The sequence below is a fragment of the Canis lupus genome, chromosome 24 (genome assembly GCF_003254725.2).
Source record: "Canis lupus dingo isolate Sandy chromosome 24, ASM325472v2, whole genome shotgun sequence".
Classification (NCBI taxonomy): Eukaryota; Metazoa; Chordata; class Mammalia; order Carnivora; family Canidae; genus Canis; species Canis lupus.
Window position 1 is genome coordinate 31,266,904 of NC_064266.1, and position 16,750 is coordinate 31,283,653.

Here is a 16,750-nt window from a genome sequence, read left to right on the forward strand (position 1 = left end):
GCAAACATTATTTGCCACAAATGGGCTATTCCAGAATCCCAATTTGGTTCCATGCAGCAAGAGAGGTAGGGCTGAGTGAGGAATTACACACCAGCCACCCCATCTATGCCAACAGCTCTTAACTGGTGTGGAGAATAGCAGGCAAGTTCAGGCAAGACCAGGGGGGCAAGGTTAGCTCTGAAGGCCCAGCTGAAGAAAGCCACAAATGAGTCTGACCACAGGCTGGTCAGCAACAGCCAGGGTGACAAACAGACTTGAAAGCAGTTCCCAGGAGAGATGTTTGGAGGACTGCAGGCATTCAGCCAGAAGAGAGGACTTGAACATCTGGAAGACCTAGGTGTGGTGGTCATTTGAACAGCCTCAGGGACACAACCAGGACCAGTGACTAGACAATTCAAGGGAGCAATATTTTATTCTCTATAAAGAATTTACTCAAAATGAGAGATGTCTGAGAATGGACTTGGGTGTCTGGTTAGGCAGTGAACTCTCCACCACAGGAGACATTCAAGTAAGGGCCAGAAAACCTCTGGGTGAATAGGTCTTGACAATCAGAAGATTTAGATTCCGGGACCTTCAAAGACCTCTCTCTGAGCTTCATTGAGACCTGGATGAGGCATCAAGTGGAATTTGTCCATCACTGTAGTCAAGCCAGTGGCCACCAGATGGCAACAGAGCCCCATCTTCCCAGTCAAGGAGCGCTTCGTTTGCAGAAACCTAATTGGAAAACAAAACCAAAATAAATAGTTAACTGATTTAGACAAAATGACATTCATAGGCAAAGATTATGAATCAAATTCTCAAAAGCTTTAGTCCTCAACACAACCCAGAGGGCTCCAGGTCAAGTAAGTCACAAATTTTTTTGAGAGTGAGCATCCTTTTTTTACAAAAATTTCCATTGAAGTACAACAAACATATAGTAAGGTACACAAATCATAAGTGTATAGCTCAATGAATTCTCATAAACAGGGCACACCTGTGTAACAAGAAACAAAGTATTATCAGAACTCCAGAGGCCCCCTTTCTAGTCACCACCCCCCATCTGACTTCTAAATCCATAGACTAGTTTCACTTGTTTTTCAGTTTTACAGACAGGGAATCAGATGGCATGGATTCCTCTGGGTCTTGCTTAGACGGTTACGTGATGAGATCCACTGATTTTGCTGTGTGTTGTAGTTCCATCTTGTTGCTGTGCAGTAGTGTGTGGTGTGAATAAACTGCAATTGATTTGTTCATTCTCTTGTTGATGTGCATTTTAGTGATTTACAGTTTGAGGGCTGCTATATATAATGCTGCTATGAATTTCTAGTACATTCCTTATGAAGAGCATATGTACACATTTTCTTACTGAATTGCTAGGTCACAAGGCTAGATGCTAGCTAGCACACTTTCAGCCTTAGCTTTAGTAGACATCACCATACAGTTTTCAAAGTGACTGCACCAACTGACCTTCCCACTGACAATGTATGAGAATTCCTGTGGCTCTCTGGCCACACCAGAATCCTTGATCTGCATAAGTTTGGGTGAAAGAAATGGGGGATCTGGAATGAGCATCCCCACGGATGGTCTGAGCATCTGGGCAGCAGAGGTGAGTGGGCTTGAGCCAGAAGGAAGAGGAGTCTATCCCATCAGCACTCCCTGATGAGCCCTTCAGCAATGGTATCTGCGGAATGGAGAACTTCACTCCTTGAGCTCAGAACAATTGCCAGAGCAGTGCTGTTCTCACTGAGCCCTCACCGCATGGCTGGCACTTTCCTCAGCGCTGGGGATGGAACAGAGAGGAAGCAGACATCATCCCTTTGCTAACTAATGAAGCTCACGTTCTAGCGGGGGTGGGCATGGACGGTAAATAAATGTATGTAATGAAAGTTCTGTAAAGAAAAATGAGAGTGTAGAGGAGGAGTGCTATTTTATTATTTTTTATTTTTAAATATTTTACTTATTTATTCATGAGAAACACAGAGAGAGGCAGAGACATAGGCAGAGGGAGAAGCAGGCTCCATGCAGGGAACCCGACATGGGACTCGATCCTGGGACTCCAAGATCACGCCCTGGGCCAAAGGCAGGTGCTAAAGCACTGAGCCACTCAGGCATCTCCAGGAGTGCTATTTTAAAATGCAGACTACAAGGTGATGCACCTGAGCCCTATGAGGATGTCTGCATCAGATAGACAAGAGACAACAAGCCTTGGTGAGGACACAGACAATAGGGCACTCTCTGCACTGTTGATGGGAAGGCAAATTGGTGCAGCCGCTGTGACGGTGAGAAAATGAAGAGATTTGGGTCAAAGGTACAAACTCACAGCTATAAGATGAATAAGCCCTGGGTATCTAATGTACAGCATGGTGACTATAATTAACAATTAATAACACTGTATTAACATTGTATTAACAACTGGAAAAATGTTGAGAGTGGATCTTAAGTGTTATCACCCCACACACAAAAATGGTAATTACACGAGAGGATGGAGGTCTTAACTAACCTTATTGCAGAAATCATTTTGCAACATATGTGTTGAAGCATCACATATTCTCCCTTAAACTTACTTATGCTGTTTGTTAATAATATCCCAATAAAGCTCGGGAAAAATAAAATATAAAAGAGTAAAATAAGTGGTCAGAGGAATGATAAGTTGAGTTTGAACAGAAACCAGATATGAAGAAACAAACCACAGGAAAAGAGAGCTGCAGGTACAGGGAGCCATTCAATGCAAAGGCCCCGTGGTGGGTGTGTGCTTGGCACATTCAAGGCACAGTAAGAAGCAGGTAGAAGGAGTTAGGAATGCTGGGAGAAAGCAGAAATATGATTATGTAGGACCTACCCTCACTGATGTTCAAAGATAACCACAAACCCAACCCAACATGTACATATAAACTCAAAAAGTGTTGGGGCTTGAGGGGTTGAGGTGGTTATTGTTGTTTATTAAAATGCAATCATCCATATATTATCACTAGCCTTACTTAACATAGCTATCTTTGTAAGTCCGTAACAAGGATTGGGGTAGGCAAACTTTTCCTGTGAAGATCCAGCTAGTAAATATTTGAGACTCTGTGGGCAGACAATCTCTGTTGCAGCTGCTCAATACTGCTGCTGTTCAGTCCAGAGCAGACATGGACTACACCTGACTGAGTGCGTATGGCTATGTTCCAACAGAATTTTACTTACCAGATGGGTGGCAGGCCAGATTTGGCCTAAGGTGGTGGTTTACAAACTCTGACACGTAGCTGCCCTGTTATATTCCCAATGCCAAGAGCAGTGGCTGGCACATATAGGCAACCAATAAATATTTGCTAAATGAATAAATCTAATATTTTTTTAGTGGTTACAGAGTATTTCATTGCTAGATTATCATCCTAGGGCCTAAGATTTTACAAACTAATCCTCTTATCAAAAAGATTTCTATGCGGGATACCTGGGTGGTTCAGGGGTTTAGCGCCTGCCTTCAGCCCAGGGCCTGATCCTGGAGATCCGGGATGGAGTCCCACATCAGGCTCCCTGCATGGAGCCTGCTTCTCCCTCTGCCTGTGTCTCTGCCTGTGTCTCTGCCTCTCTCTCTCTCTCTATGTCTATCATGAATAAATAAATAAAATCTTTTTTTAAAAAGGGAGCTTGGATTATTTTGGCAACACTCAATTCAATATTGCAGTTGGAAAGTATCTTTAATCTCATCACTTCTGAGGCTCTTTCAATCCTCTGCTTCCCATCTCTTTCAAACTACGCCCCTGAAAATTTCCATTCCTGAATTGTATCTCTGCAGCAATCCCTGCTACATTCACTCCACTCCATGTAAACACACTTGAGTTGCCATGTTCACCCAAATCCATTTGGGATGACAGCTTCTGGAATGTTAAAATTTTCAGACATTGTACAGCAAAACTTATCAGAATCCAGTTTACACCCACTTCAAATCACATAGTACTTGGAACTGAAAACCACAGTATGTGCCCTAAACTGTCCTTTACAATCTGAATAATTGTGGATTCAAAGTTATAAACTCCCTTCTGGAGTAGACTAAGGTCACTCTCTCTCTTTCTCCTGCTAACAGATTTCTGCAGTTACCTTCACAATTTTAGAATGAGCAGTAGAGTGATCTTTATCTGCCACAATTGTACATATCTAAAGAAATGAGCTCCTATGCTATACATACATCGATCATTTCTCCTTTGAGTTGTTCTTCCAAAATATCAACAGAGGTGAATTAGGACATCAAGACTCCACAGAAGGCACAGATGGCCCAACGCTCCCTTCAATGAGGATACCTGAGACTGTCTCCTCTTCTGTAGCTGGTGCATTAGGGTTTTTTTGTTAAGAGTAGCCAATGGGGGGGATCCCTGCGTGGCTCAGCAGTTTAGCGCCTGCCTTCAGCCCAGGGCGTGATCCTGGGGTCCCGGGATCGAGTCCCACATTGGGCTCCCTGCATGGAGCCTGCTTCTCCCTCTGCCTGTGTCTCTGCCTCCGTGTGTGTGTGTGTGTGTGTGTGTGTGTGTGTGTGTGTGATGAATAAATAAAATCTTAAAAAAAAAAAAAAAAGAGTAGCCAATGGGGCCTGGGGTGGTGCCTGGCTGGCTCAGTTAGTGGAGTGTGTGACTCGATCTCAGGATCTTGAGTTTGAGCTCCACATTGGACGTAGAGGTTACTTCAAAAAAAGAAGAAGAAGAAAGAGTGGCCTTTGGGCTCTGGGAAGAGAGGTGACAGGAAGCAGAGATGACATCACTGCATCTTTCTCTTCAGGCACATGAACTACAAAGAGTGGAGGCGACACCCCATTCCCCATCCTTTAATAAGTACTACACCATTACTTTCCCAAAAGTAACGTTCAGTCCAACCAGCACGGTATCAGTGCCATTTCCTAATTCACCTCTTGCCCATGATGAATTTTAACAATTTAAAAAACATTGACAATTTGATGAGTGAAAAAGTCTCACTATTCAATTCTCTTTTCCCTGAGTATATCCCATGAATTTTTAAAGATCTACCTTACATTGTATTTATCTAACTTTAAGCACAGACCCTAATAACCTTTACCACTAGATGCCAGTATTAACACTTCTCCTCTGGTTGGACAACCAGCTAGTCTCGAGACTTTGCCAAAAGTCCCCTGGAGAGCAAAATCGCCCTCTTTCCACCAGCTGAAGAATATTAAGGTTGGACCACTCAAAAAGAGCTGGAATATTCGCAAATACCTGAACAGCCAGTGTTATCTCACTGATACTGTCTCCTCTCTTGCTTCTGTGACCCCGTGGTCTCTGTTCCTTCCCCACCTCTCTGCTCCCTCATTCCCAGTCTCCTTTCCTGTAGTCAAGTCTCAGAATACACGAGGGCCTTCTCTCCACTTAAACTTACTCCTTCGGAGTTTTCATGTAGTTCTCTAGGGAATCCCTGGGTGGCTCAGCGGTTTGGCGCCTGCCTTTGGCTCAGAGCGTGATCCTGGATCCCGGGATCCAATCCCACATCAGGCTCCCTGCATGGAGCCTGCTTCTCCCTCTGCCTGTGTCTCTGTATCTCTCATGAATAAATAAAAATCTTTAAAAATAAATAGGGCAGCCCCGGTGGCCCAGCGGTTTAGCGCCGCCTTTAGCCCGGGGTGTGATCCTGGAGACTCAGGATCCAGTCCCACTTCGGGCTTCCTGCATGGAGCCTGCTTCTCCCTCTGCGTGTCTCTCTCTCTCTCTCTGAATAAATAACCTTTAATAAAAACAAATAAATAAGCAACTCTAGTGATACACCAAAAAAAAAAAAAAAAGATGTAAATTTCTGCCACATAGAACAGGTGCCTTCCAACCTGTTGGGGGAAGAGATGGCGCTGGGACACACCGGACTCTCCATCCCAGGGAGAAAAAAGAGCGCACGTCTGCTGGAGGGCTGTCAGGTCTTGCTCGACCTTCTGGGGCCAGAGGCTCTCTGCGAGCACGCACGGCGAGCGTGGAATGACCACGTACACAGGAATCTACAGGTGACCCCAGCGGCCAGCGCTCCCAGAGAGACCCACGGAGGGAGGGGGGGGCTGTGCCGCGGGGCGGTCGAGGCTGATAACGACTCTGAGTGAAGCCACCAGGGATGGAGGCCAGTGGGGCTGCGCGCTCGCAACGCCATCCCGGCCGGGCCACCGCGACCGCGGAGCTGGAGCCGGCGATCCGGTGAAAGCAGCCAACCAACGGTACCGGAGCGCGCGCTCCCAGCCCAGCGGAGCGTGAACCCACCGGGGGGAGGGGGGGAGGAGCTGCCCCGCTCTCAGGAGCCAATCAGAGGCCACGGAGGCCTATTACGACAACCTCAGGAACCAATGAAAAGCGAGACCCCCCCCCATAGCCTGCCTCCCGGGCGCCTGTCCCGGGAGGATCACCGGAAGAACTTTTTTAGAAAGTGCAAATTAGGAGACAAGTCCGTGGCTCCGCGGCGGGGCGCTGCGTTTACTAAGATGGGTGTTGAGAACCGTGTGAGCGAGCAGAACCGCGCTTCCCCGAAACTCGCGGGCGGTGGGATCGCAAGTCACCCCCAAGCCCAGGGCTCCAGCGCGGGAGGGTACGTGCTGCGCGCTGACGTCACGCGCCGGCCCCGCCCCCCGCCCGCCCGCCCTTATAGCGTAGCCCTGGCGCGCGCGCACCATTGTGTGGCTGGACTCGGCCGCCGCTGCGGTGTGAGGCGCGTGTTCGGGCTCTCGCCGTCGCCGCACCCGCACCGCGGCTTTCGCCTTGCGGCCCGCCGTTCGATAGCCAGCCCCCGGGGCCCCTGCCCGCCACGAACATGCCGCGCGTCTACATAGGACGCCTGAGCTACAACGTCCGGGAGAAGGACATCCAGCGCTTTTTCAGTGGCTATGGCCGCCTCCTCGAAATAGACCTCAAAAATGGGTGAGTCGGGCCTGGGCGCCCGCTTCCGCCCGCAGCGCCCTGGGTCTGGCGGCAGCGGGGCCCGCCGGACGGAAGAGGGCCAAGGCCGCGGCGCCGCGTGGCAGGGCCGCCAAGATGGCGGCGGCGCGGGGCCGCGGGAGCGCGCGCGGGGGGGGTGGGAGCGTGCGCGGCCCCGGCCTAACGACGCCCGCCGGGCCCCGGCCCTCGCACCGCCCCCAGGTACGGCTTCGTGGAGTTCGAGGACTCCCGCGACGCCGACGACGCCGTTTACGAGCTGAACGGCAAAGAGCTCTGCGGCGAGCGCGTGATCGTGGAGCACGCCCGGGGCCCGCGCCGTGACCGCGACGGCTACAGCTACGGAAGCCGCAGTGAGTCCCACCCCCCGCGCGCTCCGCGTCCTTGGGACCCTGGGGGGTGGGCGCAGGCCAGGGTGGGCGGGGTGGGGCCTCCCAACCCGGGCAGGCGTGGCGACGCGGGTCCTTTGACTGCAGTGTCCCCGGGCCCCGCTGCCTTCACGCCTGCCCGGGGCAGCCACGGGACGCCGGAGCGCGGGGATTGGGTTGTGGGTTTTGCCTAGCCAGGGTTGGGGTGTTTGGCGGGGGGAGGGTTCTTTAATTTTATTCTTTTAGTTTTTGGTTTTTGCTAGGTTGGGAGGGGGGTGGTTTGAGCCCCTGTCAGCACTGTCGTGGGCTCTGCCCACGGAGGAAGTGAGGCATGGTTGTATTTGTTGTATCTCCCTCGCTTACCTGACAGTGCCTTAGCTAGAAATGTGAATGCGTTAGCGTAGAAGTGTAAGGGCAGGCCGGGTGGAGGGTGGGGTGGGGCGGGGCGGGGTGGAGGGCTGGGTAGGGTCAGGGGAGGGATTTAAAGTTTAGTTATTAAAATTGGCGGGGGCCAAAGAAAATTTCGAAGCAATGTGGTATAGTACCACAAAGTATACTTAAATAAGCTTCATGCTATATTTGAAATAGTTGGGGCATGTTCTTGGGAGGAGGCGGGAGGGGTTTGGTTATGTGAAATGTTTGATGTTGAAATTGTTGCATGTTGAATTCAAACTTTTTAACAAGTCCTTGATGTTTCAATTTGAAAGTGACCAATGGGGCTGAGGCTGTGTCCACTGAGGCTAAGATGACTGCCTTTCCTGATTGGCCTTGGCTTTTCCATACATTGTGTGACCCTTGCCCTATGACCCTTTGGCTGACCTTACCGGAAGCCATGACGACAGCAGCCTTTTGCCATTAGACGCAGGGTGATGGTGAGGATTCCAAGGGTTAGACAAAACTGGTTAATCTGAACTAGGTGACTGTTACCTTGCGTGTTTTGTGGCCAAACCACCACCAAAAACCTCACACTGTGATGTAAGTACTTAGTGTAACTAGTAAACATTTTTGTAAAATGTAGAAATGCATGTAATCAGTTAAGTTTTATATTTTACAATGTTCTGTAAAATAAAACTTAGCGAGGTAAATTGAATAAAGGAGCAGTCACTCTCTAACAGATTGTAGGAGAAGTTTAGTTGGATTTAGTCTATTTGACTTGCCCTTAATTTAATTTATGGCAAATCACAACTGTATCGAAGGTTTAGCAATATAATAGCAAAGTCCTACTCCAGTAAATAAAAGTTGATATGTTTGTACTAACTTTCAAAAAACATGCATCCCTATCATTACAAAGCATCTAATTATTCTCTTCATGTGATAAAGGTGGTGGAGGTGGATACAGCAGTCGGAGAACCTCTGGCAGAGACAAATATGGACCACCTGTTCGTACAGAATTCAGGCTTATTGTAGAAAATCTTTCTAGTCGTTGCAGTTGGCAAGATTTAAAGGTATGTGCTGTAACTTGAGATAAAAATGATATGGCAGATGTTTAAAAGTTATGCCTTTGTTTTACTTTATCTCTAAGAATCAAGTACAGTATGTAGATCTTTACATTTCTAGGTTTAACCCTTCTTGTTGCTCTTTTAGGATTTCATGAGACAAGCAGGTGAAGTAACCTATGCGGATGCTCACAAAGAACGCACAAACGAGGGCGTGATTGAATTCCGTTCCTACTCGGACATGAAGCGTGCTTTGGACAAACTGGATGGTACAGAAATAAATGGCAGAAATATTAGGCTCATTGAGGATAAACCACGAACGAGCCATAGGCGGTCTTACTCTGGAAGCAGATCAAGGTAATTGAAGAATTGGGAGAGGAAGGAAACAGTATCTGCCAAGAGCAAAGAAAAATCAAATGGCAGTATTTGACTTCTTAGTTGAAATTAGTTCAATATTTAGTCTCTTTTTATAGTAAGCAATTATATTTTGTGTATTTTTTTGGTAAACAACATAAAAGTTTGAGCTGTGAGATGTATTGAGATTAAGATTTTTGTATTGTTTCTGGTTATAGGTCACGGTCTAGAAGAAGGTCACGAAGTAGGAGTCGTAGGAGCAGCCGCAGTAGATCTCGAAGTATCTCAAAAAGTCGCTCCCGGTAAGTAATAAATTGTTAGGTCATTTTTCTGAATGTTACTGCACTTGTATGTTCTGCCAAGGTACTGAAAAAAAAATCCGGCTCTTCTTGTCCAGATCCAGGTCTCGGAGCAAAGGTCGATCACGTTCTCGATCAAAAGGCAGGAAATCTAGATCAAAAAGCAAATCTAAGCCCAAGTCTGATCGGGGCTCCCGTTCGCGCTCTCGAAGCAGATCTAAGGAGTATGAGAAATCTCGAAGCAGGTCTCGCTCTCGATCTCGTTCCCCCAAAGAAAATGGAAAAGGTGATATAAAGTCAAAGTCTAGGTCAAGAAGCCAGTCTCGTTCAAATTCTCCCCTTCCTGCTCCACCCTCAAAAGCACGTTCTGTGTCCCCTCCACCAAAAAGAGCTTCAAGATCCCGTTCTAGATCTCGTTCAAAGTCCAGGTCACGGTCCAGATCGAGTTCCAGAGATTAACCTAGAACTCTACATTCTTTGCACACTATTATGGAACACTTTCCTACTTGCTTAGGCAGTTACTCTTCCATGTTTGTACTTGGCCTCTTCTGCAAGAGGAATCTCCTGAAAATGGGGGCACACAGAAATTTGATTTGTGGCCAAATTTGATGGAAAAAAAATGAGGTTCTAAGGAAATGGTGGCATGAAGACCCTCTCCCTTCTTTGTAGAATTAAGATAACTTTGATTTTATAGCGTTTGAGCTAAAATAACTTTTGTAAAGATTAAGCTCATTTAGATTTTTTTTAAGTATTTCAGCAGGATCTGCTGCAGGGGTTTTGTTGTTTTGTTTGCTTACTTTTAAATTAACCGTTTCAAGCTTTGAATACCTAAGGCTTTAGAGGGAGATCCCGATTTTCAATTATGTTGGCTTTTTATAAAGCTTGAGTTATGTAAGATTTCAATAAAAATTTGCTACCAAGATGATTGCCTTATTGAATAGGTCACTATCAAATTCCTTTAAATATTGATAATTTGCTTTTTGTGAAAACAAAATGTAAATTCTACGTAAATGTAAAAGAAGGCAAGCCTCAGACCAGCAATAAATTATTCAATTTGGATAACATTTTGTGCTGTTAATCAAATTTGCCAAAGTCCTATCTGCCCCTTTGAGTTAAGTTAAAAATAAAAAATATTTTGTAGTTAATTACATGATTTTGCCTAAATTAGTAGATTTTAAATGAAACTTTTCAAACAAATTCGATTGAACTCTTGAAGTAGTTCTTACCACTTGGGATCCCATTTAGCCTAGTTATCCCACTTTCTGGAAGTGGTTAGTGTGATAAGTGTTTTTGTTAGAGTATGGTTCTATGGTCTTTAATGTTTGTTATATAAAAATGGAAGTAGCCTTTCTTCAATTGGAAATTTAGCATATTCTTGTTCAAAGTGGAAAAGCAAATACTGCATTTTCTAAGCCGGCAGATCATTACATTTAACAGGCACTTAACAAGTTGCTTGGTAAATCAATTGCTGATTAAAATTCTACCCAACAATCAGTCTTTGTAGTTGATGAGGTTATGTGATAATTGGTTAGATCATTCTTGTAACTTTTCCAACATATGGTTGGTTTGAAAAGAATTTACATGGGTAAACCCTAAACTTTCTGTACTTTCTTATGAAGTGTAATAATATGCTGTGGAAGCCAAATTACACTGCAAATTCATAGGCATTACTGGATAACCAGTTAGTTCATATATCTATAGGCCTCATTAGTGGAAATTGCAGTTTAAGAAATGAATTACTTTATCTTTTGTTCAAGTACTTTAATTTCATTTAAAAGCACTCATTAACCTTGGTTTGAAACCAAGATGTAGGTTGACTCAGCTTTTTTATTTTCTAGGAGCTGTCACTGTGAGGTATCAAGGGCTGGGTTGTACTATATAGGAGGGCATGGTGGTACGGTGTTCATCATGCCACAGGTGTGACTAGAAAGCATGGTAATCTAGAGTTGGTTTGTGGGTTCAAGTATTCCAGAAGGCATACCTGATAAAATGAGGATGCTTAAAAAAAAATTGAGTAAAAGATTTTAGGTGTCAGAGTAGTTTGGCGTACTTGATAATGAGTGAAAAGACTTGTTTTTGAGAAATTTTTGGGCTTCCTATTATAAAATCTTAGAGCTTACTGTTAGGACTACATTGCCCCAAAAGGTTGATGCTTCATCCATGACCTTATTTTCTTCTAAATGTAAATATTCATCTGAAAAATGGGGTTTTTTGGATTTGAGAGTAGACACTGGTGTCTGCAGTCCTAGTTCATTATTTTGCTTTACTTGAAAGAACAGAAATTAACAACTCTTACCTGAAGAGGGGCATCTCCAGCTGCCTTTCAAAATTTGGTTTGAGAATTGGCTTTGACCAAAGTTCTCTTGTTTTCAGGGAAAAAACAAAAGCTTTTAAAACCACAGCCTTTTAAAAAGGAAGAGGGGGGAATATCACAGTGTGAAATTTGACTTTGTAATCATCCTTCAACTGGGTTTTCTTGTGTTAGTGTAACATAACATGATTATAGGCAGGTTTTGTCTACTCTGTTAGCTGCCCCCAAAGTGGGTATTTGGTAGGTAAAAGCCTGCACCCATAAGTTTTCTGATTATAGCAAAGACCAACTTACTGAAATTCTAGTCCTAGTCCTTACCTGTGGACCTCTACATCATTAGATATGCTAAAACACTAGAACACCGGCCTACTTGAGAACAGAGTTGACTGAAATGTTTAGTTCCTTGCTAACTTTGGAGTAGAATCTGAGAGTCTACAACATGCCACGTGTACATCTGTGGCTAGAGTATGAAACTGAGAGCAAAAAGAAGCAAGCAGCATCTTGATTCCCCTTCCTTTACCTGATAGTGTTGATTGACACGCCATAGTGCCTTTAAGGCCAGTTTGAGTCCTACCAGTTCCTGTGATTTATGTTCCAGTCCTGTGTTGTTAATTACCTTCATCTTGGTATCTTCCCCACTTTGTTAACCCATTTTTTGCTTTATTTCCTCAATAAAATGCTTACTGAGGGAAAGGCTTGTTTTGAATTTATTGTGTATTCCCACTTAATGCCAGATATTTGGCAAATGGTTTTTTGAACTAAACTTGCCACTGGCAAGCCATTCCTGACTTGCATAGGAGAAAAAGGTCTTGTTTTCAGTTCAAGACCTGTGTTGAGGATCAGCATAGTGAATGGTTTATCTTTGGCAAGTCTTAACTGTTGTGCTTGAATGTTACCCATTAAACGGTAAGAGTGAGCCATGAGTTGTGATGGTAGGGTGCCTGGCTGGCTCAGTGGAACATGTGACTCTTGATCTCAAGGTAGTAGGTTGGAGCCCCAGGTTGGGTGTGGAGAACACTTCAGTAGTTTTCAAAAAATAAAGGTTAATATGTGGAAGGTACTTAGAACAGTGCCATAATAAGAACTATCTGCTACTGTGAAGGATAAAGCATACTAAATCTTTTTTGTCTTGTCCCGCTTTTTTTCACATTCAATTTACCTGTTATAGCAAATTGAACATTATCCATAACAGTTATTTCTCAGGAAAACTAGGAAACTTTAATCACTTTTTCCTTCACCTAATTTCCTTAATTTAGACTTGGAGCACTCTAAACTTTGGCAGTTCACGTTTAGGAAACTTCACATTTTGTATTTACCTTGCTTTCAGAAAATGTTTATCCGACTTTATCTAATTTCAGTCCTATGGCAGTTCAATGTTTTGTTCTTAGGTTTTGACTTAATTTTAATTAGGAAAGTAATATATTCTTGGGAACAAAGTATCTTTCCTTAGAGCTCACTGGTTAAGGTGGCTGCTGTTAACAGTACCTGTTTCTGCCCAGACTTTTGGTCCTAAAACCTATTCCTTCCAACAAGCTGTTCTTACCATGAGTGGTGTTCTGCAACTTTTTACTTAAAACCTAGAAATGTGCTATTTTAAATTCCTGAGTAGTATACCCCTGAGTGGATATATATATAGTAGGTACATTTTTTCAGTACCAACATTGTTCTATCAAAGTAATCTCTGGGCTTGTAACAGAAATTAAAAATACTACATTGAATATTCCTATCAAACAATGAGAATATAGAGTTTTTACATAGTTTAGTACCTTGTGATTCTCAATTTACACATTAAAGTTTGAATTTAAGGCAATACAAAGTCTTGAATAAGATGGATCTATGTTAGGCACTACATATGCTTCTATTTGCTAAAAGGATGAGTTGATGGGATTGTGCATTTGATCTTCTAGGTCCTCAATAGCTTGTTTAGATTTGCTTGATGATGTTATAACAGCCCACAGATGGGCCCCCATTAAAGAACTTAATAAGTGATCAGCTTTTTTTTTTTAAGAATTATCTATTTTATTTTTTAAGATTTTATTTATTCATTCATGAGAGACCAACAGAGAGGCAGAGACCCAGGCAGAGGGAGAAACAGGCTCCATGCAGGGAACCTGATGTGGGACTCGATCCTGGGACTCCAGGGTCACACCCTGGGCCAAAGGCAGGCACTAAACCACTCCATCCGGGGACCCCAAGAATTATCTATTTTAGAGCATGCACGTATATGTGAGGGGCAGAGAAAATCCCCAAGCAGACTCCCTGCTGGGCACAGAGCCCAATTTGAGTCTCAATCCCAGGAACCTGAGATCATGACTTGAGCCAAAATCATGAGTCAGGGTGGCCCAGGTGGCTTAGTGGTTTGGCGCCACCTTCGGCCCAGGGCATGATCCTGGGGACCTGGGATCGAGTTCCGTGTCAGGCTCCCTGCACGGAGCCTGCTTCTCCCTCTGCCTCTGTTTCTGCCTCTGTGTCTCTCATGAATAAATAAATTAAAAAACGAATCCTGAGTCAGCCGCTTAACTGAGCTATCCAGGTACCCCAGTGATTAACTTTCTGGGCTTAAAGAGAAAGAATGGGGATCCCTGGGTGGCCCAGCGGTTTGGTGTGTGCCTTCGGCCTGGGGCATGATCCTGGAGTCCCAGGATCGAGTTCCACATCGGGCTCCCTACATGGGGCCTGCTTTTCCCTCTGCCTGTGTCTGCCTCTATCTCATGAATGGATAAATAAAATCTTTAAAAGAAAAAAAAAAGGAATCCTGGTTCCTTCAAAAGTCAGAAGATAAAATATATAAATAAATATAAAATATAAAAGGGTTTTAACAGGCAAAATTCCACCTTTGACCCCTTGGAGGAAGCCAAAATGGCTAGTTTCTTGTGCATCCTTCTGGAGAGGACAATGTGGGAAAAATAGATACTCCCCAGGTAGTTTTAGCATAGTTCACTTGAATTTTACAAAGGCAAGTAATAGTATTGCAGCTCTTAACACTAGGAAACTATTTGTAATTAAATTTTTGTTTACTGTTAATGTCCATCTCTTTATACTTATTTTGATTATTTCTTTTTAAAAAAACGTATGTATGTATTCATGAGAGACATACAGAGGCAGGCTCCATGCAGGAAACCTGATGCGGGACTCCCATCACGCTCTGAGCCAAAGGCAGACGCTCAACCTCTGAGCCACCCAGGCGTCCCTATTTTGATTATTTCTAAGGAAGTCGTAGAATTAAGATTTTTAAGCAGGGGTAGGATTTAAATCCTGGTTCAGTTCCTAGCAGTCCTAAAGCGTTAAAAAAAAATGTGTTATTTTGATAACAGGAAAATCCCTTACAAAAAGCTGTATATCCTCTTCACACTCTCTTAATTATTTCTGTAATTGTTTCATTTACATATTTTTTTCCTCAATCATGAAAGTAAGTCTTGCTGTTTTATCCCTAAAAACTATTTCCTAGGAATGGGACATTCTCTTCATGTAACTACAGTGCCTACTGAAAATAGCATCATTAAAGTAGTTTCTAACCCATGGTCCATAGTTCTGTTTCATTAATTGTCCATCAATGTCCTTTATATGAGCCAGGATCATTTGCCACACTTTGTTGTCTGTTCTTTGGTCTCGTTTAATCTGGACCAGGTCCTCAGCCTTTTTCTTGACCGTGTCATTTTTGAAGAGTAGAGGACAATTATTTAGAGAATTTCCCTCATTTGGGTTTGCCTGATGTCTTCTCATTACTGCATTTTTAGCAGGAATATCATGAGAATGAGACAGGACTGTCAGTGCATCATGTCTAGTCATTTTGTAATAACCTGTAAATTCGTGTTTCCTGTGAGAGTCGTAAGGTTAAAGTTCTTGTTTTTAGGGAGAGAGCCAGTCATTTCCAAATTTAAGAGCTGCTGAAGGGAGTTCTGTTGGCACTAGATTGTACTCCATTACCATTCAAAGTAGGAGAGTGGATAGATAAAAGATCAAATAGAACTCTGTCCTAATTCAGGAAACAGCGCCCTCTAGTATTGTGGGGATAAATGCTGTTATCAAAGCACTTGGCAGTCACTCCTTAAAGATTAGCTGCTCTTAGTAAAACATTCTATAAATCGCCAAACCTTAAAACTCTTCTAGCCAGTTGAGGAAAGGGTAGACAAAGCAGAATTGCTGAATATGGTGCTCAAGTATTAAAGTGGCCACTACTATCACTATTCTAAGCAGTCTTGAGTGTGCTATTTAAATACATTGCTGTTCCTTTGATTTTACAAGATTGTAGACAGCAGCTAGAAGAATAGTATGATGAGCCTACTGGATACTACATGCTTCCTCTCCAGGTAATTTTGAAAGAACCCTAGACACTCCAGCTGAAGGTAGTTCACTGTACTCCTCTAAAAGACATCTTAAGTCTCCTTAATCTCTTGTTCTTTGCAGTATATTTGTTGAAGGTCATGAGTAGTTTCTCAGTCTTGATTTTGCTCATTGCATCCTCCTGATACCATTTAGCATGTTCTAGACCTGAGAACAGTGCTTCTCAAATTGTGCCTGGACCAGTAACCTCAGCATCATCTGGGAATTTGTTTAAAATGTAGTTTCTTAAGCCTGACCTTAGATCACTGAATCAGAAACTTAAGTGGAGCCCAGCCACAGGCGTTCCAAGTGATTCTGGTGCATGCTCAAATTTGAGACCCATTTTATAGGCTTTTATCAGATTCTGGTGGGGGGAGATGTTCTTCCCAAAAAATACATACATGGGTATTTTTTGTCATTGGCAGCCATTGATGATCTTTGCCTAGATTCATTAAACCATGAACCCATGATTTGTTTTTTTTATATATAAATTTATTTTTTATTGTTCAATTTGCCAACATATAGAATAACACCCAGTGCTCATCCCATCAAGTGCCCACCTCAGTGCCCGTCACCCAGTCACGCCCACCGCCACCCCCCCACCCCACCTCCCCTTCCACCACCCCTATAACCCATGATTTGAAACACATTTTTCAGTCCATGGCAGTTTTCCTTATTGGTGTTACCTTGTTCTACCTTTAGTCAGTGGAAGTCCATGCAAGTTGCCTCCTGAGTTCCTTCAGAGCAGCCCTTGAATAATCTTAACAGTTTCCTTGCTTTTTTAGTATGGTAGGAT

General features: G+C 43.8%; 1 protein-coding gene and 1 long non-coding RNA gene across 3 annotated transcripts; one reads left to right on the forward strand and one right to left on the reverse strand.

The window, feature by feature from the left end:
- Positions 1–393: 393 nt before the first annotated feature.
- LOC112673972 (uncharacterized) lies at positions 394–6,521 on the reverse strand. Its single transcript, XR_003145167.2, has 2 exons — positions 5,780–6,521; positions 394–714 (listed from the first exon to the last, which is right to left on the reverse strand). It is a non-coding gene; the product is annotated as an uncharacterized LOC112673972 (long non-coding RNA).
- A 30-nt stretch (positions 6,522–6,551) lies between these two features.
- SRSF6 (serine and arginine rich splicing factor 6) lies at positions 6,552–12,324 on the forward strand. 2 transcript variants are annotated; one of them, XM_025470101.3, is made up of 6 exons: positions 6,552–6,848; positions 7,068–7,216; positions 8,552–8,676; positions 8,816–9,024; positions 9,240–9,323; positions 9,419–12,324. In XM_025470101.3, the coding sequence occupies exons 1-6, from the start codon at positions 6,742–6,744 to the stop codon at positions 9,777–9,779; spliced, it is 1,035 nt and encodes a 344-aa protein (XP_025325886.1). In that variant the 5' UTR covers positions 6,552–6,741; the 3' UTR covers positions 9,780–12,324. The 2 variants fall into 2 exon arrangements, with proteins under 2 accessions (XP_025325886.1, XP_048956667.1); XM_049100710.1 differs by lacking the exons at positions 9,240–9,323; positions 9,419–12,324 and adding an exon at positions 7,939–8,206 and having other exon boundaries at positions 6,584–6,848; positions 8,816–8,831.
- The last annotated feature ends 4,426 nt before the right edge of the window (positions 12,325–16,750 follow it).

Coding starts and splice junctions, on each gene's coding strand:
- SRSF6 (XM_025470101.3), top strand. CDS start 6,742: ATGCCGCGCGTCTACATAGGACGCCTGAGCTACAACGTCCGGGAGAAG. Junction 7,217..8,551: donor CTACAGCTACGGAAGCCGCA/GTGAGTCCCACC, acceptor CATGTGATAAAG/GTGGTGGAGGTGGATACAGC. Junction 8,677..8,815: donor GCAGTTGGCAAGATTTAAAG/GTATGTGCTGTA, acceptor TTGCTCTTTTAG/GATTTCATGAGACAAGCAGG.